This window comes from Rosa rugosa, chromosome 7 (genome assembly GCF_958449725.1).
Source record: "Rosa rugosa chromosome 7, drRosRugo1.1, whole genome shotgun sequence".
In the NCBI taxonomy this organism is placed as follows: Eukaryota; Viridiplantae; Streptophyta; class Magnoliopsida; order Rosales; family Rosaceae; genus Rosa; species Rosa rugosa.
The window spans coordinates 10,101,650-10,122,650 of NC_084826.1; the positions used below are offsets into that span (position 1 = coordinate 10,101,650).

Sequence of the window (21,001 nt, forward strand, 5' to 3'; positions counted from 1 at the left end):
ATGAGTGTACGAGGCAATACGATTGTCCAACCCGTAGGAGATCCAAGTATTGACGGGACACGTTGGCATACTATTGAAGACATTCAATTGTGCAAGTCTTGGAGGGCTGTTAGCCAAGATCCGACAAAGGGTACGGAACGAAGAAAAGATGATCTATGGATAGAGGTACGCCAACACTATGCCGAACATTGGGATGGATATGTCCGAACATTGCAAGCTTTTCAAGGGAGGTGGAAAACCTTGAAAGTCGAACTTTATGCTTGGCATTGTGCGTTAAGGCAAGCAAAGGTTTGGTACAAGAGTGGTGCGAATATGATTGATGAGGTATGAATTTGTAGTGTAACACGAATATTAATTTTTATGATTCTTTTAGTGTATATTAAAATTTCATTAGTTGATACATCTTACTTTAAATTATTTGTTGAAATATTTTGTTGATAATTATACTTTAAATTATTAGTTGATATATTAAAATTTAGTTGATAATTATACTTCAAATTATTACTTCATAATCATACTTTAGACTTCATTTGATTTAAATTATACATTATACTCACCTTATATTTAAATAGTTGATACATTGTACCTCGTTTATATTTGTACTAATAGATTTATACTTTTTTGTTTAAATTAAATAGCTACGTCAAGCACAAGATTTGTAGAGAGCTGCGATGACCAAATCGAAAGGAAAACAAAAAAAAGGTGATTTCATTAGTTTAGAATGTTACGAGATTGTTAAGGGGTTTCAACAATTTGATGACATTCCAAACCATTCCTCTTCGGCTGAAGGAACCTCCAGGGGAGGAACTGAACGGATGCACACACAACAATCCGTTCCTGATTCTCATGTCCAGTTGGACATAGATGCAGATGAGGTAAACGCCGATGCAACTCCCAATCCTTCGGTGAGGCCTCAAGGAAAGAAGGCTGCCAAAGAAGCTCTTCGGAAAGGAAAGAAAGCATCTAATGATTCCAGTCCTCTGACAGCCGTTGTGGAGACTATAGAAACCAACCAAACATCAATGTTGTCTGCCAAGGAGAAACGTGATGAGGAATATGCTCGACATCTCCGTGACCAACAACAACGAGATTATATACGCTTGCAATTGGATATTCAAGACAGGGAATTCAAAAATCAAGAGAGGGAAGAGCGTATCATGGAGATGGACACAAGTAAGATGACGCCAACCAAAAAGAGTTATTGGCAAAGCAAACAAAAAAAAATTGCGGAGAAAGAAGCTGAAGATGCAACCCGTGGATCTGCCTTCCCACAACCACCATTCACCGGTGGATATTATCCACAACCTCCTTTCCCCGGTGGCTATCCACAACCTCCTTTCCCCGGTGGCTATCCACAACCACCATTCCACGGTGGGTATTATCCACAATCTCCTTTCCCCGGTGGCTTCCCACAACCACCATTCACCGGTGGTGTCCCTTCTCCACCTTTCTCGTCGGGTGAATCCACCAACCCCAACCATATGGATGACCCCACAAACACAAATTGGATTCCTAATGAAGAGGAGGATTAGGAAAATTAGGGAGTTATATATTTTAAATAATTATATTGTTATGATTCCAATGCTTGGTTTTTCACTTATGTAATATTAGATTGATGAAATGAAAATTTATTTGAATAATACCCTTACAAATGAAAAGCTAAATGAAACCACACAAACATAATTAAAAACATAAACACTAAAGTAGAAACCACACAAACATAATTAAAAACATAAAAACTAAAGTAGAAACCACACAAACATAATTAAAAACATAAAAACTAATAGAAAACACACACAAATAGCAGATCTAGATACTCCTATTGCCTTGAAATTCCCAAAAGTGTTGAATGAGGTCTTCCTGAAGGTTGGAGTGAAATTGGTCAGATCTAATTTGTTGGTAGCGGTCCATGAATCCGTTCATATGATGAGCATCTCTACCAACAGGATCAAAGTCTCTACCGGTTGGTCCATCCCATACCTCAGCAATCCTGGGCCTCATATTGTTAGCTTCCTCATCATCGGACTCCAACTCATCATCGCTGTCTTCAGGTCGTTCATTTTCGACAATCATGTTGTGTAATATAATACACGTTAACATAATGTATCGAAGGTCCTCTTTATGCCACCCACGAGCAGCTCCTCTAACAATACCAAACCTTGACTGTAATATACCAAAACATCTCTCTACATCTTTCCTATACCCCTCTTGAGCCTTTGCAAACTCGATTTCCTTGGGGCGTGTAGGATTCCTAACAGTTTTCAAGAAAGTCGCCCATCGAGAATAAATACCGTCGGCGAGATAGTACCCTAGACTGTGAGCTCTGTTGTTAACTTGGAATTGGATCAGAGGTGCTCTACCGGCGGTAAGCTCATCAAACAACGGAGACTTTGCTAAGACGTTCAGGTCGTTGCATGCCCCGGGCATTCCAAAGAATGCGTGCCAAATCCAGGTGTCGTAAGATGCGACTGCTTCCAGGATGATAGTGGGGATTTGTTTCCTACCACTATATTCTCCAGCCCAACCTGTCGGACAATTCTTCCATTGCCAATGCATACAGTCGATGCTCCCAATCATTCCTGGAAAACCTCTCCTCTCAGCTTTGGCAAGAAGTCGTCTGAGGTCCGCTGCAGTAGGAGCGCGGAGGTATTCTGCTGAGTAAAGATCAACAATTCCTCGTGTAAAGTGCTGAAGGGCTGCGACGGAGGTGGATTTCGCCATCCGACAATACTCAGCATATTGATCTGCCCCTGCACCGTAAGCAAGCATTCGCAAGGCAGCTGTCATCTTCTGCTCCGGAAGCAGTCCGACTTTTCCGGTAGCATCTGACCTTTGCACAAAGTAACGATCATACTGGCAAAGGTCAGTAGATATACGCTGGAAGAGATTGAGACTCATCCTGTAACGTGTTCGGAACACCGGATCTTTGAACACTGGCCGGTCGACAAAGTAGTCGGCCAACATACCTTTGCCCCTTTCTTCTCTAAGTCGTTCCTCATTTGGTGCACGACCCGGATGAGAACCGCGCCCTCGGTGTTGGTTTCCAGATTCTTCTGCAACTGCAGCGATGACAATGGCGTTGGTGGCCATCATCTCTTCATCATCTTCATCCTGAGACCGTCGAATTTGATCCCACAAATTGTTCATTGCAACGAGGAAAATTTAGGAAATATGTAATGGTAGAGAAGTAGAAAGGGTGAAGGTTTGTTAAGCTCGAATGGTATGTGTATGTAGTGAGCGTATCATGTCTATTTATTGAATTTTTTCACACATAAAAGTGTCGGTGGGTTATCTCTCACTTATTTCAAAATTTTTGTCGGTGGTGTGCATGTGATAAAAGTGTCGGTGGATTTTAAAATATTTTCACACTTTTCAAAAAACTTGTCGGTGGTGTCGGTGGACAAAATTGTCGGTGGAGTTAAAAAAAATTTCACACTTTTCATAAACTTTGTCGGTGGTGTCGGTGGACAAAATTGTCGGTGGAAAAGCAAAAAAATTTCGGTGGTGTACATGATAAAAGTGTCGGTGGAGTTTTAAATATTTTCACACTTTTCAAAAACTTTGTCGGTAGTGTATATGTGATAAAAGTGTCGGTGGAGTTTAAAAAAAAAAAAAAAAAAAAAAAAGAGTCTCGGTAGACATATAATTTGTCTACCAAAAAAATTTTCTTTGATTGCATTTTCAAATTGTTTATCAATACTATTTATTTACATCATACATTTCTCATTTTACAAAAACAAATTAATAAAATATTCGATGAACAGTAACTGACTGGTGACCCTGACCCAACGGGTGGAAGCAAAGATCCAGTGGCAGTGAATAGTGTCCTGCCCTGGTGCCCTGGTGACCTGGTGACCCAACGGGTGAACTTGCTCTTATATTCATACCAGATAAGAGTCACCAACTAGTATCCAAGATACTTGCAACCAACCAACCAACCAACTAGTAGCATGACACAGAAAAATCACTACCAGTGACGGAACCTAGCTAAATCAAGTATTAGATTACACGTACTTGAGTATTACATGAAACCCGACATTGTCCCCCTAGTGACGAAGCCCAACAGCAAAGGAGTGACCATCTTATTGCAATCATAACCACCACTTGGTCCGCCAACCATCAAATTATACAAAAGCAAAGACGCATCGGTTGAAAGATACCATCAATTGTTAGGGAGTTCGATTCACATATTGGATTATTGGGTAACAAGTTCAGTTAGCTTGGGCTTCTTCAAAAATGGCCGGCTCTGGGGCTTTATTCCGATCCCTTGCCCAAAAAGTCTTTTGTTTACCAAATAATCATCGTGCAACAAACGTCAGTACTTTTCTTGATTTCTTCTCATGCCAGCAGAAACAAATATCTATTGGTGGTCACTAACAGAGCAGAGAAAATTAGATTGTGACTTGATAAACGTTTTAGACGAGTTCCACGGGGCCAGAAACAAATTTCCAGGTATCTACAACGTGTTTGAAAACGGAAATGATTATTTCAGGGAAGAAAAAAAACCTCAAGACTGGGTCCGAGCAATTATTCGTGTACACTTGTATCTTAATCAGCTAACCACTTCCTATAGCAAAGTGGAATATGTAAGTTGTTCTAAAGTTCCAACATACGCTTCTTGCCTCTTGTCTAACTCAACGTAAAAATTCAACTAGTTTCATATTCAAAAAAAAAATTCAATATATTTATGGTGAAGTTGTCATGCCTCTCAATTTTATAATTTTCCAATGTTAAACAATATTCCACATCCCTGAGAAAGTACCACATAAATACAATCGTTGTAATTGTTAATATATACAGGCTTGCTCTGCTAAGGAGATCTGTTCCTTAGCTAAAGAACGGATTTCCATATTTTGCCCACTTTTTGATCACATATTAACATTTTAACCGTTCAGTTTTTAGGTCCTAATGTATAGATCATCTATGCAAATTTTCAGTCAAATTAATAATCGTAAAAATCATTACACCATTGTACGTAGGGGTGAGTTCGGTTCCGAGGCTAAACCGAAAACCGAACCGAAATTAAATTCGGTGCGGTTCGGTGCGGTTTTTCGATTATCAGAAGTTCGGTTCGGTTCGGTTCAGCCCAGTTTCGGTTTTTTTTTTTTTTTTTTAAACAAATTTTTACCAATTATACTTCTTTTATATCGTAACTCAAGAAGTATTTGTTTCTTCAAACCTGTAATAATAATCTATAACAATAAGTTTACAAGTTTACTAATACATGCTTTGTACTTCAATAGACAATAATCAATAATTCCATATATTTCAATAGACAATAATCTATCATTCCATACTTCATAGTCCATAAAACTCAATTGATATAGTCTATATACTTGAAAAGTTGATAAAATTTCATACTTCTAGCATCAACATAGAGTCCAAAGTTCCATACTTCAATATCAAATGGTCAAAAAATATAGAGTCCAAAGTCCAAAGTCCATAAGTACATCAATACGAACCTCACAAATTAAAAATGTATATTCAAAACAAGACTAAACATCACAAAAATAAAGAACCAACATCAACATATGAAACAGGACAATGGCATGATCTCAAGGTCGGATAGATGAAGTCTTCGACTTTGGAGGTAACATTCCGCTCCGACTACTCCCCACTGCAGCTCCACATGGCATCTTAAGCATCTCTACATTAGTATAAGAGAATAATAAAAAGAACAACATTAGAAAAGAAATACATACAATCATATATAACATACAATCACATTTCCAGAAACTGCAATCACAAAATCCAGAAACTGCAATCACATTTCCAGAAAATCCAAATCCCATAGCACTTAAAAGAAACAAAATTGGTACCTGAGATGAAGAAGTTGATTTCGGATTAGCACCGGAACTAGCAGCAGCAAATTTAGATTGCCTCTTCATAATGTTTGCTACTGATCACTCCTATTCAAATTGAATGAGTTGTAATTTCAATTAGCTTACTGCATATAAAAACAGTAATATATAGTCTAGTATAAAAGCAACTGAAAATCCACATTTCAAACCTAAAATCAATACCTTATTTCAATCACTCCATATTTCAAACCTCAAATCAATACCTTATCATTCAAAAGCAACTGAAAATCCACATGATACTAATCATAAATTGAACTAAGTTATTCAATTTGTCAAAATGAACTAAGTTATTCAATATTCAAAAATAAACAACTTTCCATTTATTATTGAACTAAGTTATTCAATATTCAAAAATGAATAAGACACACAGATCAAGCATAAGACACAGTGACACACTGACCAAGCATATACCATGTTACTTGGATTCAAATACTCAAATAGGTATACCTGAAACTAAAATACTCAAATAGAGAATCGGTTTTGGCGAAGGACACAGTCAACACAAAGCCTCTTCTTAACTTCTTCCTCCCTTGCTAAAGCACGTTCCAGATTACTCAAGTGGACAATTTCTGAAACAAAACACAGGTACACTCAATACTAGTACAAACTGATTACATGTTGAAACAGAAAGAAACATTACTCAACAATGGTTAAACATTACTCATAAGATCCATACAAAAACTGAATTCAAACCCTCTAAGTTAGAGATTGATATATAGTGTTATAAAAACGAAATTGAAATTAAGAGTCAATGTCTTATTTTAATACAGGAAAATCTTTCCAGAAGAACCCAAAACGAAGCTTACCTCAGCAGAATTGAATCAATAACAAGAACTAGATGAACTAAAACGAAGCTTACCCAAAACAAAGATCGATGAGGTTTTGCTCATAAAGCCCAGATCGACGAGGTCGAACCGTGATCAAGGAAGAGGTCAAAGAGAGAGGGAGAGGTCGAGACTCGGAGGTCGGGGCTGAGGTCGAAACTCGATCGGGGCTGAGGTGGAAACGCGGTCTGGGATGAGGTCGAAACGCGATCGGGATTCGGGACAGAGAGAGAGGGAGGTCGGGGCTGAGGTCGAAACGCGGTCGGGCTGACGTTGAAATGCCGTCAAACGCCGTCGATCACTCGATCTTCGATAATATCGGGACTGAGAGACTGAGAGAGAGAGTGAGTCACTGTGTCTGAGAGAGGAAGAGAGGCGGATTGAATGAGGCAGAGGCAATGAGCGTCTGAAGTCGAGCCCTTTAGGTTTTTAGGGTTACATACAAAACGACGTCGTATAGGGGAAAAATTGAAGTTCGGTTTTGCGGTTCGGTTCTGTTTCGGCCGGGTTGAAACCGAAAACCGAACCGATCAGATTCGGTGCGGTGCGGTTTTTTGCTTTTCGGTGCGGTTTTTTTCGGTTTTCGGTCTCGCGAGCCCACCCCTAATTGTACGTCTCTAAGGCTTTGGATAAAACCCATTGTACTTATCAGAAAGAAAAAAACTAAGGCCATCTCCAACCCAAAGGGCTAAAAATGGCCCTGGGGCTAAATTTTAGCCCTAAATTCTGTACTATTCATTGATCTGACATCAACCGTCTCCAACCCGTCAAGGCTAAATTATAGCCCTAAAATATATTTTAACATTTTGGATTGGTTATATATATATATATGTGCTTATTTTATAAAGTCAATTGACTTATAGTAATTGAAATAAATTATATGATAAAAAATATTTTTTCGGTTGTATTTTTTTTTTTAAAGATAATTAAAAATATCTTTAGCTAATGTTGAAATGAAATAAAACTGCAATAGAATTTTTAATATTTATTTTATTCATGACATAAGCATTTAAAAGTTACACAACAAAGTAAGACAAGGAAAAATTATTAATAAAAGATAAAAGTTACAAGCAAAATTTATTCATAAAAAATAAAAGTTACAAGCAAAATTTATTCATAATAAATAAAAGTTACAAGGAATTTTTAATAGATTATAACAATTTATTTGGGCAACATTAATTACTCATCCGAGTCATTGAATGACATTTCCGGGCGGTACTCATTCGACGTCGAACCGGATGACGGAAACAACTCACGGCGCCGAATTTTCTCCATTATCTCCCTTTTCTTTCCGTCATAATACTCTTTACTCAAAGGCTATTATTTTTTTCAAACCAACGGCTATATAGCCAACGGTAAAAAAAAAAAAAAAAAAAAAAAGCAACGACTAGCTGACGTCAGCAACTAGCCGTCGCTGACGTCATGCATATGTCACACAGCACTACACGGGTGGACCTCCCATTTCTGATCTATTTGGCCCTAAGGGCTAAAGTGCTATCCTAAAGGCTATATTTAGCCCTTGGGTTGGCCTTTTGGCCCTCAAAAATGGCACTTTACCCCTTAGCGTCATGGGTTGGAGAAAGAAAGGGCTATTTTTTGGCCCTTTGACACTTTGGCCTCTTGGGTTGGAGAAGGCCTAAAGAAGTAAATAAAGAGAAAAAAGTGAGAAGCGCTTCACTTGGAATACCTCATCATCGTCCAAAGCACGCAGAAAATTGTTCCACATTGTGAAGCGTGTCCACACTCGGCAAAACCAGTCTAAACGCTTGCTTAGGGTTTTCGTCTGTCTTTTCCTACTCCTCGTCCCCCAGTTTCCCCCAATTCAAGCTCCTATAAGATTCTTCTTCCCATGAACTCCAAACCCATATGAGATCATCAACAACCAAGCTCGCCCAGACTGAAAAGATTGAAACTTTCATACAGGGCCATGAGTATGGAAGCTCGGGTTGGCGTTGTAGAAGGAGGCCAGAGAGCCCTGAACTCAGCTCTGAATCAGCAACCCAAGCAGTCCCTGAATCCCCAATCCCAGATAGGCGCCGTGAATCAGCTCTTGGCTGGTGGAATTGCTGGTGCGTTTAGCAAAACCTGTACCGCACCACTTGCTCGCCTCACCATCCTCTTTCAGGTTCAATTTTTTATTTTCTTTTCCATTTCGTATTCGTAATCGTTTAGTTGGTATTGTTTTCTGAGTTGGGTTTTTGCTGTTAAGCATTATTGACGTATCTGCCTTGCTTAATTTGGGATATGAAGCATAAAGGTTTGATTTTTGAGTTAGTTTCTTGTAAGAATGGGACATAAAGGTTGTCTTCAGGCAGTTGCTCTGTTCGGGATTGAGTCAGTTCATGAATTCACTTACACTTGAACAATGAAAGAAAGGTTTTTAGAGTATCTCTCTCTGTGGAATTGACCTGCTTAAGATAGAGAGTGAAACAGGGGGGGGGGCATTTAGTTTAGGTGGATGATGTAATATGAATGAGTGGTGTTGGAGCCTGCAGTTATGTTAACATGGTTAAGCGCAGAAGGGGCTCTATAGTTTGGATTGTTCATTGGCTTTTGTGTTTTGCAACGATGTTCATGTTTGGTGGGTGAGGTGATGTAGCATTAGTACGGACTCTTAGATATACAGAAAGAAAATTTGAAGAGTATATAAGAAGGGGGAAATGGATTAGAGATTTTAGAGAGAATAGGAAAGATAGACAGATAGAATTAGGAAGAGTGGGTTGAGAGAAACAGAGATTTATCTTTGATGAGAGACAAACTTTTATTAACACAAAGAAGGAGAATAACAAATAGGGGAAAAAACAGTAGAGTGATACAAAAAACCATAAAACACAATAAACTAAAGCAGAAGAGCTTTCCAGTTCAAAATTATAGCATGGAATAAACTCTTAATGAGAGTGATGAGTGAAAAGCTATCTAGTGTTGATGTATTAAACTTTATGCTGGCTACCATCCTTAGGTTGGAATGATAAATGACCCAAAGGGGAATCATATCATATTCTTCCTGTATGGAATTTCATTGCAATTATCTCTTTTGCTTACTGTTTCTTCTAAATGGTAGTTGGCTGACAATCATTTACTTCTATTAGGTGCAAGGAATGCATTCTGATGTTTCAGCATTGAGTAAGGCGAGCATATGGCGAGAGGCTTCACGTATTGCCAATGAGGAAGGTTTTAGAGCATTTTGGAGAGGCAATCTCGTGACTATTGCTCATCGTCTTCCATATTCTTCAGTCAGCTTCTATGCTTATGAACGCTACAAGAAAGTCAGTAAACAAATGCTTTGGTCCAATTTTAAGCTGTTAAAGTAGACTGATAACTTGGCTCTGCAGCTTGCTTTTGATTTCATCTGACCCCATTTTCATATTGCAGTTGTTGCATTCAATTATTGGTGAAGATCTTGGGGGTAATGCAACTGCCAATATGTGTGTACACTTTCTTGGTGGTGGGATGGCAGGTATTACAGCTGCCTCAGCTACGTATCCACTAGATCTTGTGAGGACACGTCTAGCAGCTCAGGTAAATTTGGCATATGTCTTAGTGAGTTAAAAATAGGGAAAACATCTCTCTGTTCTCAATTTTCATGTAATTGTCGATTACTTTAGGTCTAGAATTTGATTTTTAACCGCCTCCCCCCCCCCCCCCCCCCTCCCCCCCAAATAACATTTTTAGTTTGATCATTATCAGTAATCAAATTTTGTAGAGAAATGCACTATACTACAGAGGCATCGGGCATGCATTTCATACAATTTGCAGAGAAGAAGGATTTTTGGGATTGTATAAAGGACTTGGAGCAACTCTGTTGGTATGCTTTATCTGTATCTGAGCATTCTTTTCTACTTTTTTTCTTTTCTGATACTAAATGTCATCTTTTACTTGTGGCACAGGGTGTTGGACCCAGCATAGCAATCAGTTTCTCAGTTTATGAGGCTTTGAGGTCTTTTTGGCAGTCTGAAAGGTGAAGATTCTTGATTGGACAATGCGTTAAATTGATGCTGAATTTTTTGCAGTCTTGTCTAATTTTCCTTTGCTGCGGTTTGAATTGTAATTTTACTTTTAATTCCTTTGATATCAGGCCCAACGATTCTACAGTCATGGTGAGTCTTGCTTGCGGCAGTCTTTCAGGCATTGCCTCATCAACAGGTAATCGATCTGTGACTACCTGGTGCGAGTTTTCAATTTTATAATTAAAGTTTACGAGTTCCAAGACATTCTTGAAATAATTTTCCTATTATAATGTTCCATCTATTTATGGTCAACTTAAATCTCTAAGCAGTTGCAGTTGATTTAACCTGTGTTTAAATGCTCCTATGTATCCAAAAAAAAAAAAAAATGCTCTCATATATGACAATCTGTTTCGATGAACTATACTCTGTATGGTTTGGTCTTTCAACAGATATTTTTAGGGTATAGTGGAAATGAATCAGATTTGTTCTTCTGCTTGATTACCTTTTGCTCTTCGTTGTTTCAGCAACATTCCCTCTAGATCTGGTGAGGCGAAGGATGCAATTGGAAGGGGCTGGCGGTCGTGCCCGTGTCTATAACACTGGCTTATTAGGAACTTTTAGGCACATAATCCAGAACGAAGGCCTGCTGGGCTTGTATAGAGGAATTCTGCCAGAATATTACAAGGTTGTTCCCAGTGTAGGCATTGTGTTCATGACGTACGAGACATTGAAAATGCTTCTGTCACGCATGCAGACAAGTGACTAGTTGCCTCTAAACCTTTTGTTATCCACCATCTGTTGTGCCATGGAATGAGTTTAGTTTTCTGGTAGTAGGTTGAAGACAAATGATAGATAGAAGACTGGGTTTTTTGGTAGTTGAGAAATTTGATGGTGGTAAATTTTGCGGTTGCTGCTATAAGACCATATTTTCCTTGTATAGGTAGTTAGCTGCTTGAGTCGTATCATGTTTCCCCTTTTAAATATTAGGTAGTAACCTTTATAAGTATTCACAGGTGACATCATACCATCATAACAATTTTGTTGTTGCAGGTCCTTTGTTATTTTCTAGTTTTTATTTCTAATTTATTTTGTTTTGTAGACATCAACGTATTGTTTGCGGAATGACATCTTATAGTTATGAAATTTGATGAGTATCATATTGATGCTATTTTGGAAAAGCGATGTAAAAAAACAAAGAGAAGTTTATATATTTATACCTGGAATTGCCAGGGATTTCCTCCTCATACTGTGTCAATTTCCAATCTTTGGATTGCCTACGTCTTCTTGTTGCCATTACCTATTCCGAAGCTATAAGAAGTATAAACCTAAATAGTCTGCATCAGTTTTGACATTTCTCCTTATATCTTATCTGCAAAACTACGGCTTCTTTCACTTAACCAGATTTTGGTTACAGACTTACAGTTGGATCTTGTTTAAATTAGTATTCAGAGAGAACTTGTAAGAAATCAAAAAGGTTGAACAGTATTTCCATGCTCGATGATCATATTGAACTTCTTTGTTGTTGTCGTTTTCTGTAATCATTTCTGCAAAGAACCAGCATTTTCGATTAAACTATAAGTTACTTTTAATCAGACAGTAATTGGTGGTGGAGATCTTACTAGTATATTAATATTGGAATCATGGAATGCATATCTCATATCGAAGATATGCCATTACAGAAACTCAATTATGTTCATGTAGTGTTTAACCAAGAGCTGAGAGAGAAGCCTTGGAACAGAGAAAGATGCTATTAGCAAAAAGAGTCTTTTGGATTTAATTCTCCTCTGCTTTACCTTGAGGTCCCTCTGCCATTGCTCATCTGCTTATGTACTACTACAATTGCTCGTAAGAATTCTCATCATTTTTTCTTTATTGTTCTATTCTATCGATCTGCAATTCAAATTGGAATATGAATACTTCAGTTTTATTAAGTGTTCGATTTCGATGTCATTTTCATGGTCCCAAAGTACTAGAGTAGATGGTGATGCTGGGAATATGTTAGTACGGTAAAGTTGCATCGACAGCAATATTGCATATATGCAATTCATATATAAACCTAGTCCATACATCTCAGCAAGAGCTCCATAGAAGCTCCTACTATAAGTTACTTGTGAAAAAGTAACCAAATTGGCATCTATTCCCATGTCGGAAGAGAGATGCGATTTAGGCAATCAAAATCTCGAGCATCATGACTAATTCCCGTTTTAGCCATACACGTCCCAGAAAATTATCTCAATCCTTGCAAATTGTTTTGAGCAATTTGGGACAGAACACCATCTCCTCGGTCCTGCCAACCAATGATAGCAAATGCTAATACCAACATCGCCACTCTTGGTCAAGGAAAATCTTACTGACACTATCCCTTATATACGGTCGTGTTAGCTTGATATACATTGTCTAACATGATGGTAAGAGAGCTTTGATAGTAGCAGATTCTTAATTTGAGATCTTGAATCCCCACTTGCACTTTTTAATTGGTTGGTTTGTATCATGCTGGTGGGTTGGCGCCTCTACTTTTCTGTTTCTGTCAAAGATTTTCGTCTCCAGTGCAGGATGTGGTTGTGCACAAACAACTTAAAAGTTATAGGATTAATGGCCAGTTTGGCCCTACTATGATCAATAAAGCTGCTTCCAGATGGCTTAACCAGCAGCACAAGAGGTTTGATAAACTTAACATCAAAGTTCACTAAACACTCTTACAATTGCGTTGTTCACGGATTAAAATCGCCACCGATGATGCCCACAACAGTGAAAATCACTTCAATCCCAAACTGGTCCTCGGTTGTTTTGCGTACTGTGGCGCCAGTAATAATGAAGATGTTAATATTATGTTTTCTATAAATATGGGATTTAGTTGCATTAGCTTAATAGAGTACCTAATAACCTTAGTAATCGACTACTCAAGATCTAGAAGATAAGTGCCTCTAGATGTCATTGTTACAAGTCACTGCAACTTAACAAGCTGCTTCTCCTCTCTGAGCTGGGGAATAATAAAACACTTCATTGAATAGCCAAGGGAATAAAATGCAGCTACTTAAAAGCTGATTAAGACTATGAAAATCTGTTGGAACGTGTAAATGTGGCACTGCTTTCCTTTTCAGTTCATCATCTTTGAAAGAGAGGTAGAACTAGAGAATCCTGATCATGATGATGAGTAGGTGTATGGAAAAAGCCTTCCTCAATTAGAATAGTAATCTTCAACTCTACTAATCCCTTAGTTTGTTGAGAATCTTTCATTATAGCCAAGGCAAGATCTCTTAACATCCTGAAAACTTGAAAAGCAGTCAAGGCAGTGACTTGTGTCTTTGAAAGTTAAATTGTCCCTACAATATCATTGATTCATTGGTCAATCGAGAACAGAATCGATCATGTTGATTCTGGGCACCTTATCATTCTGCTTTATCCACCCTCCATTGCATTTTTTAATCATCTTCACTTTAAGAACACTATAAATACTGAATGCTCTCATAAGATTAGGCTCACTCACTCCTTGCAAAGAACCTGAGAACCTTCTCTCCACACTCATCAACACTAATCTGTTCTTCATTAGGTTGATATTATTGCGTGAGGATCGGGTAATCTGCATCCTGAGGTTTAGATCTGCTCATATATAATTATGTTTGTTGTATCTAGCCCTTGGGTTGCAGATTACCTCGTCCTCACTGGCAATGCAAGACTTGTTAGAACTCATGAAGCTAAACTACTCTTTTTGATTGTCTTGTGCTCTTTATTATCTGTTTGTGCATTTTCAGGTCATCATTTCCTTACAATTATAACAGTAGAGGAGGGACTCTAGCATGCTGATCAACTTTTCGGTTTGTAAACTCAGGTAATCAATCCAACAGTAGTTTCTCTATCATGTGACGTAACCAGCCTCTGGACTACAATCACAACATATATCACCACATGAAGAAATTGGTTATAATTTACTTTGGCTACTTTGAAATCCAATCTGAGGCCATCTCGGATTTTTCTCTTGGTTCCTTGTGTGGTTACAGATCGAATCAAAGCTGGACAATGATCCTGAAGCCCTACAAGGCTACAAGCAACATTCTATTTCAGGAATGGGGAAGAATCTAATGGCATGTCCTTTATTGTTGTTGTTTTCCATAAATAGAAAAAGGAATACCTGCTTTTTCATTGCTTATACAACGAGCAAGTCTTTTTGATTGTGAAGGTCACTATCAAGGGCATATTTAATTGACATTCATGACAAGCAAACATGCTTGGTGAATGGACATATCTACTGTACCTTGATGAAAAGGAATCGCAGTATGAGAACAATTTTACAAACAAGGTTTCTGTTGGAAAGGACACTCACTCCACGATGTTCAAGCTAAGGTAGCAGGATGTGATAGGATGATATTCCTGATTCTTTTCTTATGAGTAGATACACACACATTGTACAATATAATCTCTTGAAGTTTATCGAAAACTTAGCTTCTGTCATACCGTGTTCGTTCCTGTATATAACATTTCTGATCGACATAAAAGAAAGAGAACTAATACTAAGGCATGATCAATGCAGATACTAAACATAGAGAATGCTAATTCGATATGTAAAGTACACTAATCCGATAAGCTTCCATTTTGCAGAACCCCAATTGCCTCTTCCCTGCTTTCACTAGACTCTCTGCCATCCTTGAATATGAGAAACTCCATCATCTCCACATGGAAGAAAATGAAACTTCCGCACAAATGCGTGATGCAAGATCCAAAGTCTTTGCCCACAACACAGTGCCAGGCAGGACCATAAGCTTCATCAAATTTCTGCTCAAGACAATTGAAAGCTTGGTAATCATTCCTTCAAAATCTTTAGGGAAACCATGCAACCACTTTTTATCTAATCGATTAAGCATGTGATCAAGGTAAAAATGTTTTTTTTTTTTTTTTTTGACTTTGTCAAGGGGAACCCAAAGGCTTCCTAGGCCCAAGATAAACCCCTTCGGCGCATGTGAAATGCTCCAACTGTGCATTGCAGCACAGTGCCTGACCACTTTGACAGCTTCAGGGTTCGAACCTAGGTTGGGGAGCACACCCAACTAGGCCTTTTAATTTCATCACTAGTTGTCTAGTTGCTTGAATCATTGATCATATATGATTTAAAGTGAAAGTTGCAATAGTTAAAGCCTTCTGCATTGCCCCTTATAGCTAATGAACAGAACCCATTTCTTCTTTGAGAAGGTGTTTTTCCAGACAGAAAGTAAGAGAATATCTACTTTTTCCAGACAGAAGCACAGGAGAGATTCAATTCTAAAGCTCAAGCTAATACTAGTCCCTGACCTTCCCTATACAACCAAAAACTAATTATAAAAATAGCACACTAAACCCTTTTGATTAGTTTAGTTAGGCAGCTTTCTTGAACTAAAAGATTTAAACTTTTGTCCTAACATAAAGGAACTTGTACCACTTTAAAGTTTAAAGACTAATTTAAGCCTAAAGTGATAGCTAAAATCTGCTACTTGGGGAAGATTATCCAATTTTTTGATATTTAAATTGGTTTATTACTTTATTAGTTCCTTCCAGAATAAATGCTACCATGCCTTGCTGCAAAGTTAGCGTTTGGATCCTTGTCCCTGCATTTCTTTTCAGAAAGGAAACCGTCTTCTAATCTTGCCTTAATCCACATATTGTACCCTTTTGATCAAACTCTATCGTTTTGTGACGTTTTTATAAAATTCAGCCGACAAAAGATATGATGACAATCACAAACCAACTTTCTAATCCTTATTTTTCTCCTGTTCAGAGGAGGTGCATTCATATATACAAAGCCAACTGAAGAGTATTTAATTTCAAGGGTATAATTAAACAAACCTGCTTGATATAGTGAGCAATGGATCGACAATCAGAAACTTCATGTAGATCAAGAGCCTTGTAAGCCAATTCCATGGCATGACTCTGCATGAGAGTTGGCATATCTGTTTCACGCACCACAGCTTTTCCTTCCAGCATTTTAGTGACAAATACGTGAAGGATGTTCTTACAGAAGTTAAGGTGCTGCGGAAGATTCTAATTAGCCTATGTATAGCTCAAACTATGAAGAATTTAGGTGGTGGAGGTTTAATGTTGTACTATGATGTCATTTTTGAGTCTCAAAAAATCTACCTTGGGTTTAATGTGAAAGTCTGTTTGCATTAGGAAGTGTTAAAATCATAACAGTTGTATCGAAAATATCTTATGCCGGTAAAACTTGTAGAAGAGTTGCAACCACAAGTGTTCATTCTTTCTTTGAAGTTTTGAAGTGGTCCTAAACTGTACTATGTCCATACACATGACCAAACTTTTCAAACAGCTAAAAAACCCTTGAACAAAAGATTCATAATCTCAAGCATTAGTGGAGCACAGTGCTTCAGAACCCACATCAAGAAGCATCACAGCCAGTGATTACAAACCATTACAATAAAGTTGTGAAATTCAAAACATTAAAAGATGACCAATGACTGCAAAATTGTTCTTTACCCATCCATGTGCTCAATTAGTATATAGTTATATACAAAAAACCAGAAGCAAAGACAAGTGACCTAAAATTTCATGAATCCATGAATTCCATTGATCTGTTGTATCACCTTTTTAGTGATACCAAAATTTGTACATTCATCTTCTTGTTCTTGTTCTTCAGAACTAGCCCTACCCCTAATTTTGTTACAATCTACATTGCCAACCTTAGAAAAGAAACAGAATTTCTCTTAAATCCTAGAGAATATCCAAAACCCCAATCAGGGTTTGTTTCTTTCCCAGAAAACAACTAGTTTTCACCTTTCCAATGTTACCCCTCTGACATTGAGAAAATCACTAAAAGACCCCATAGTAATAAATTAAAAACCAGACTATGAGTTTCTGGACCTGAGCAAGAAGACACTGAGTTCTTGACCCGGGAACTGATCCGGGTTGATGAGATGAAACGACTCCGAGTCGGCGCTCCCAACCACGTGCTCGTAATTCGACCTCATGTACATAACCGGGCCCTCCGAGTCCGACGACCCGGACCCGAACCCGAACCCGGCTGGCAGCGCCCCGGCTCCGACGGTCGTTGACTCCATGGCCTTCAGCATCAGGCGGACTTTGTCGCCGGCTTTCCTCCGGGCGGCGAACCCGAGCTTGCGGCCGTTGCAGTGCAGAGCCCAGACGGGGACGGACCGGAGAGGACACGTGGCGAGGAGATCGGAGGAGCGGTCGTCGCACTCGAGGGTGATCCGGACCAACCCGAACCGCATTTCCTTGACGAGCTGGTGGGTCAAGATGGAGAGCTCCAGGAGGAGCGCGGGTCGGGTCGAGAGGCGGTCGTGCTGGACGCAGAACCAGACGTGGCCGCGGCGGTGCCCGAAGATGGTGCCGATCACCATCGACTTCGACGGCCGGGGCTGGGCGGCGGAGGAGGGCGCTGACGTGGCGGAGGCGGTGGGGGAGGAAGGGTCGGAGTCTTGGGCGGGTTCTTGGTCGTCGACGATGTCGTCGCGGAGGGAGGTGCTGAGGCGTTTCTTGGTGGCGGTGGCGGCGGCCGGGGAGGAGGGGGAGAAGCACGGGAGGAGGAATCGACGGAGGGAATCGATCTTGGTCATTTCTTTTGTGGGTTGTGGGTTGGGGGGGGGGATTTGAATTGGGGTTGGGTTTCTTGGGATTTGAAAAAGGGGTTTTAGGGTTTAAGAGGGAAGGGAATGGGATTCGAGAGAGAGAGAGGAGGGGGGGGGGGGGGTCCGGTTAGTACGATCTGAGGGGATTTATACATAAACTGACGAACAGAGACAGAGCGCGGGAAAAGTGAGACAGCCGTTGCAGTTAATTTTCTTCTTTTAGCAGAGAAGCGTAGCCAAATTGCGACACGTGTTTTTCCAGTCTACCAAAAATGTTCTATTTACTTTGTAATGTCTCTTTTTCTTGGGACAATTACGTACTATGTATATATCTTCCATATTGGTGCAACCCTTATTGCGTACATCAATTGGGGTAAGAAAAATTTAATGAAAATTTACAACACATCAAATAATTTCCATGAAATAGTATAATCTTAATAGGTGAATTAATGTGTTATTAGCAAGTATATACGAATGACAGGTTGTATTTTGTGGACACAATGTTAAAGCGATATAATAAGTGTCCATACGAAATACTTCTAATTTTATTATTGTATAATTTATCATTCAGTGTCAAGTTGTTTCGTATTTCGGCCAATGGAAGCATCCTAGTAACCAAAGGTTTTCACTCAACTTTTGTGTCTAAATTTGTGCTTGTGTTTTTCTTTTTATTGTATGTTAGCATATAATTTCTTTATTCTTTTCTTGTTGCATGTTGATATAGAATTTTATACTATTAAATAGAAAGTTCCTAAAATTACTTATTTTATAAGGATTTTCTTCATTATTGGCTTCAGAGTGAGTACTAATTTTTTGTTTGATAAACGAATGATATACGTGTTTTTTTATTTTAAATATTGATGAATTTTGTATTTTAAAAGAAACTCGTTAAATGAATATTTTAGAATTCAAAAAATAATTAACTAATTGCTTTGCCAAATTTTTCAATGAATTATTAGATAAAATTTTGACTAACGTTAACACGCGTACGTACTTTTTCTGTTTATACACATATCGTATTCTATGAACTATTACTTCTACATAAAATGTCTAGAGCTTCAGTTTTTGACAGTAAATTTTAATTTCAGAGTCTCGTATGTACGTAGTACCTTGAGAGTTGAGACCGACGGTGGAGTCAATGTCGATGCCAAGAGCTGTTAAACAGCGACAAGCGTGGCCTATGGTCCACCATTGTACCGATATTGTCCCAACTTAACCACCTGTTAGGTGTTGGGTTTTAATTACAAAAGGCCTCGGTACAATTGGGTGAGATCCACCCACTTATAAGTTATATTTTATTTGTCACTTTTCCAATGTGTGATCTTTCCTCTCCAACACGCCCCCTCATGTGCAACCTAGCTCTAGGTCTGCACGTGAAATTAATTAACAATCCAATTCCCACATTGGAAATTGGGACACAAGTCTCATATCGGAGACTTGGCCAATATAACAATCCAAGGCCCACATCGGACACTTGGTAAAAATCCAATCAGAATATTCCGATGACAATATAAGGAACCCAAATTCGGGCCCATGACAATTGGAGACGCAATTGGAGAGAGACCCGCTCTGATACCATGTTAAACAGCGACAAGTGTGGCCCATGGTCCACCATTGTACCGATATTGTCCCAACTTAACCACCCGATATGTGTTGGGTTTTAATCACAAAAGGCCTCGGTACAATTGGGTAAGAGCCACCCACTTATATGTTATATTATATTTTGTCACTTTTCCAATGTGGGATCTTTCCTCTCCAACACGCCCCCTCACGTGCAACCTAGCTCTAGGTCTGCACGTGCAACCTGGCTCTGATACCATGTTAAACAGCGACAAGCGTGGCCCATGGACAGTGACAAGCGTGGCCCGTGGTCCACCATTGTACCGATACTGTCCCAACTTAACCACCCGATAGGTGTTGAGTTTTAATTACAAAAGGCCTCAGTACAATTGGGTGAGATCCACCCACTTATAAGTTATATTTTATTTGTCACTTTTCCAATGTGGGATCTTTCCTCTCCAACAGGAGCATGTACACTATGCTTTGTTCTTTACTTCTTGAAGGGGTTGCTTTTAACATGCATTCTATTCTGATCTTGCTTTTAACAAGATCTTGTCCAATGGTTCTGGGAAGCTTTGATTGGGTGGTCTTGGGGGGGGGGGGGCCTTTAGTGTGCATGTCGATGCAGTTGGTGTCTTCGATTTGGGTAGTCAAGATTTGAAACCTCAATGAGGTCGTCTCAAGGTAGATCGATCAATGGTGAACACCTGTTTTGCATCTAAGGTAGTTGTGGCTCTGTTGGTTTGAGAGATTTGAGTCCGTGGTTTCAACATTGCCGATTACGGTTGGTATTCGATTTGCTAGGGATGCTGGGATGGTGTTTTGTGGTGGGGACGATGGCCTGCGGCGAGCTTTGAGTCTCACTGGTGGACGGTAGAGTTGGTCCTCACGGTTGAGTATGAGGTGGATTTAGGCCTCTGGATACAATATATATGATATACGATTTGAGTTGATTTCAAATCGAATTTGGAATTAGGTTAGCTGGTGGTTCTTTGTTTAGGCCTCTTGGATCGAACAACCGGTGGTTTCTCTCGACTCAGAGTTACAATTGATTGAGATTACTTTAATTCTTAAACAAATAAAGCAATGTAACCAAAGGTAGTTGAGAATACTAAGAGATTATTATACCCACTTAAAAAAACCCTAGGGAACCTATTCTCTCTCTCAACCCTTGTACGCGCCTCCGTGACCTACTCCCTTCAAGCTCGTCCGACTACGCCGCCATGCTAGGCGGGCCT

At 39.1% G+C, this 21,001-nt stretch overlaps 5 protein-coding genes and 1 long non-coding RNA gene across 6 annotated transcripts; 3 read left to right on the forward strand and 3 right to left on the reverse strand.

Moving 5' to 3' along the window:
* The first annotated feature begins 195 nt into the window (after positions 1 to 195).
* Positions 196 to 1,558, forward strand: LOC133719712 (uncharacterized). Its single transcript, XM_062145880.1, has 2 exons — positions 196 to 324; positions 639 to 1,558. Exon 2 carries the CDS (start codon positions 672 to 674, stop codon positions 1,530 to 1,532), a length of 861 nt encoding a protein of 286 aa, XP_062001864.1. The 5' UTR covers positions 196 to 324; positions 639 to 671; the 3' UTR covers positions 1,533 to 1,558.
* Positions 1,559 to 1,809: 251 nt separating this feature from the next.
* On the reverse strand, positions 1,810 to 3,147 carry LOC133722804 (uncharacterized). Its single transcript, XM_062149671.1, has one exon. It carries the CDS (start codon positions 3,145 to 3,147, stop codon positions 1,810 to 1,812), a length of 1,338 nt encoding a protein of 445 aa, XP_062005655.1.
* A 5,202-nt stretch (positions 3,148 to 8,349) lies between these two features.
* LOC133722602 (uncharacterized) lies at positions 8,350 to 11,876 on the forward strand. The gene is made up of 7 exons (XM_062149479.1): positions 8,350 to 8,810; positions 9,775 to 9,951; positions 10,058 to 10,204; positions 10,389 to 10,490; positions 10,573 to 10,643; positions 10,761 to 10,828; positions 11,157 to 11,876. Exons 1-7 carry the CDS (start codon positions 8,613 to 8,615, stop codon positions 11,396 to 11,398), a joined length of 1,005 nt encoding a protein of 334 aa, XP_062005463.1. The 5' UTR covers positions 8,350 to 8,612; the 3' UTR covers positions 11,399 to 11,876.
* Positions 11,877 to 12,315: 439 nt separating this feature from the next.
* LOC133722071 (uncharacterized) lies at positions 12,316 to 14,849 on the forward strand. The gene is made up of 3 exons (XR_009852453.1): positions 12,316 to 12,477; positions 14,385 to 14,461; positions 14,631 to 14,849. It is a non-coding gene; the product is annotated as an uncharacterized LOC133722071 (long non-coding RNA).
* Positions 14,850 to 14,984: 135 nt separating this feature from the next.
* Positions 14,985 to 16,658, reverse strand: LOC133722070 (uncharacterized). Its single transcript, XM_062148885.1, has 2 exons — positions 16,447 to 16,658; positions 14,985 to 15,402 (listed from the first exon to the last, which is right to left on the reverse strand). Exons 1-2 carry the CDS (start codon positions 16,582 to 16,584, stop codon positions 15,202 to 15,204), a joined length of 339 nt encoding a protein of 112 aa, XP_062004869.1. The 5' UTR covers positions 16,585 to 16,658; the 3' UTR covers positions 14,985 to 15,201.
* A 527-nt stretch (positions 16,659 to 17,185) lies between these two features.
* LOC133723873 (protein MIZU-KUSSEI 1) lies at positions 17,186 to 18,216 on the reverse strand. Its single transcript, XM_062150744.1, has one exon. The coding sequence runs from the start codon at positions 18,189 to 18,191 to the stop codon at positions 17,460 to 17,462; it is 732 nt and encodes a 243-aa protein (XP_062006728.1). The 5' UTR covers positions 18,192 to 18,216; the 3' UTR covers positions 17,186 to 17,459.
* Between the last annotated feature and the right edge of the window lie 2,785 nt (positions 18,217 to 21,001).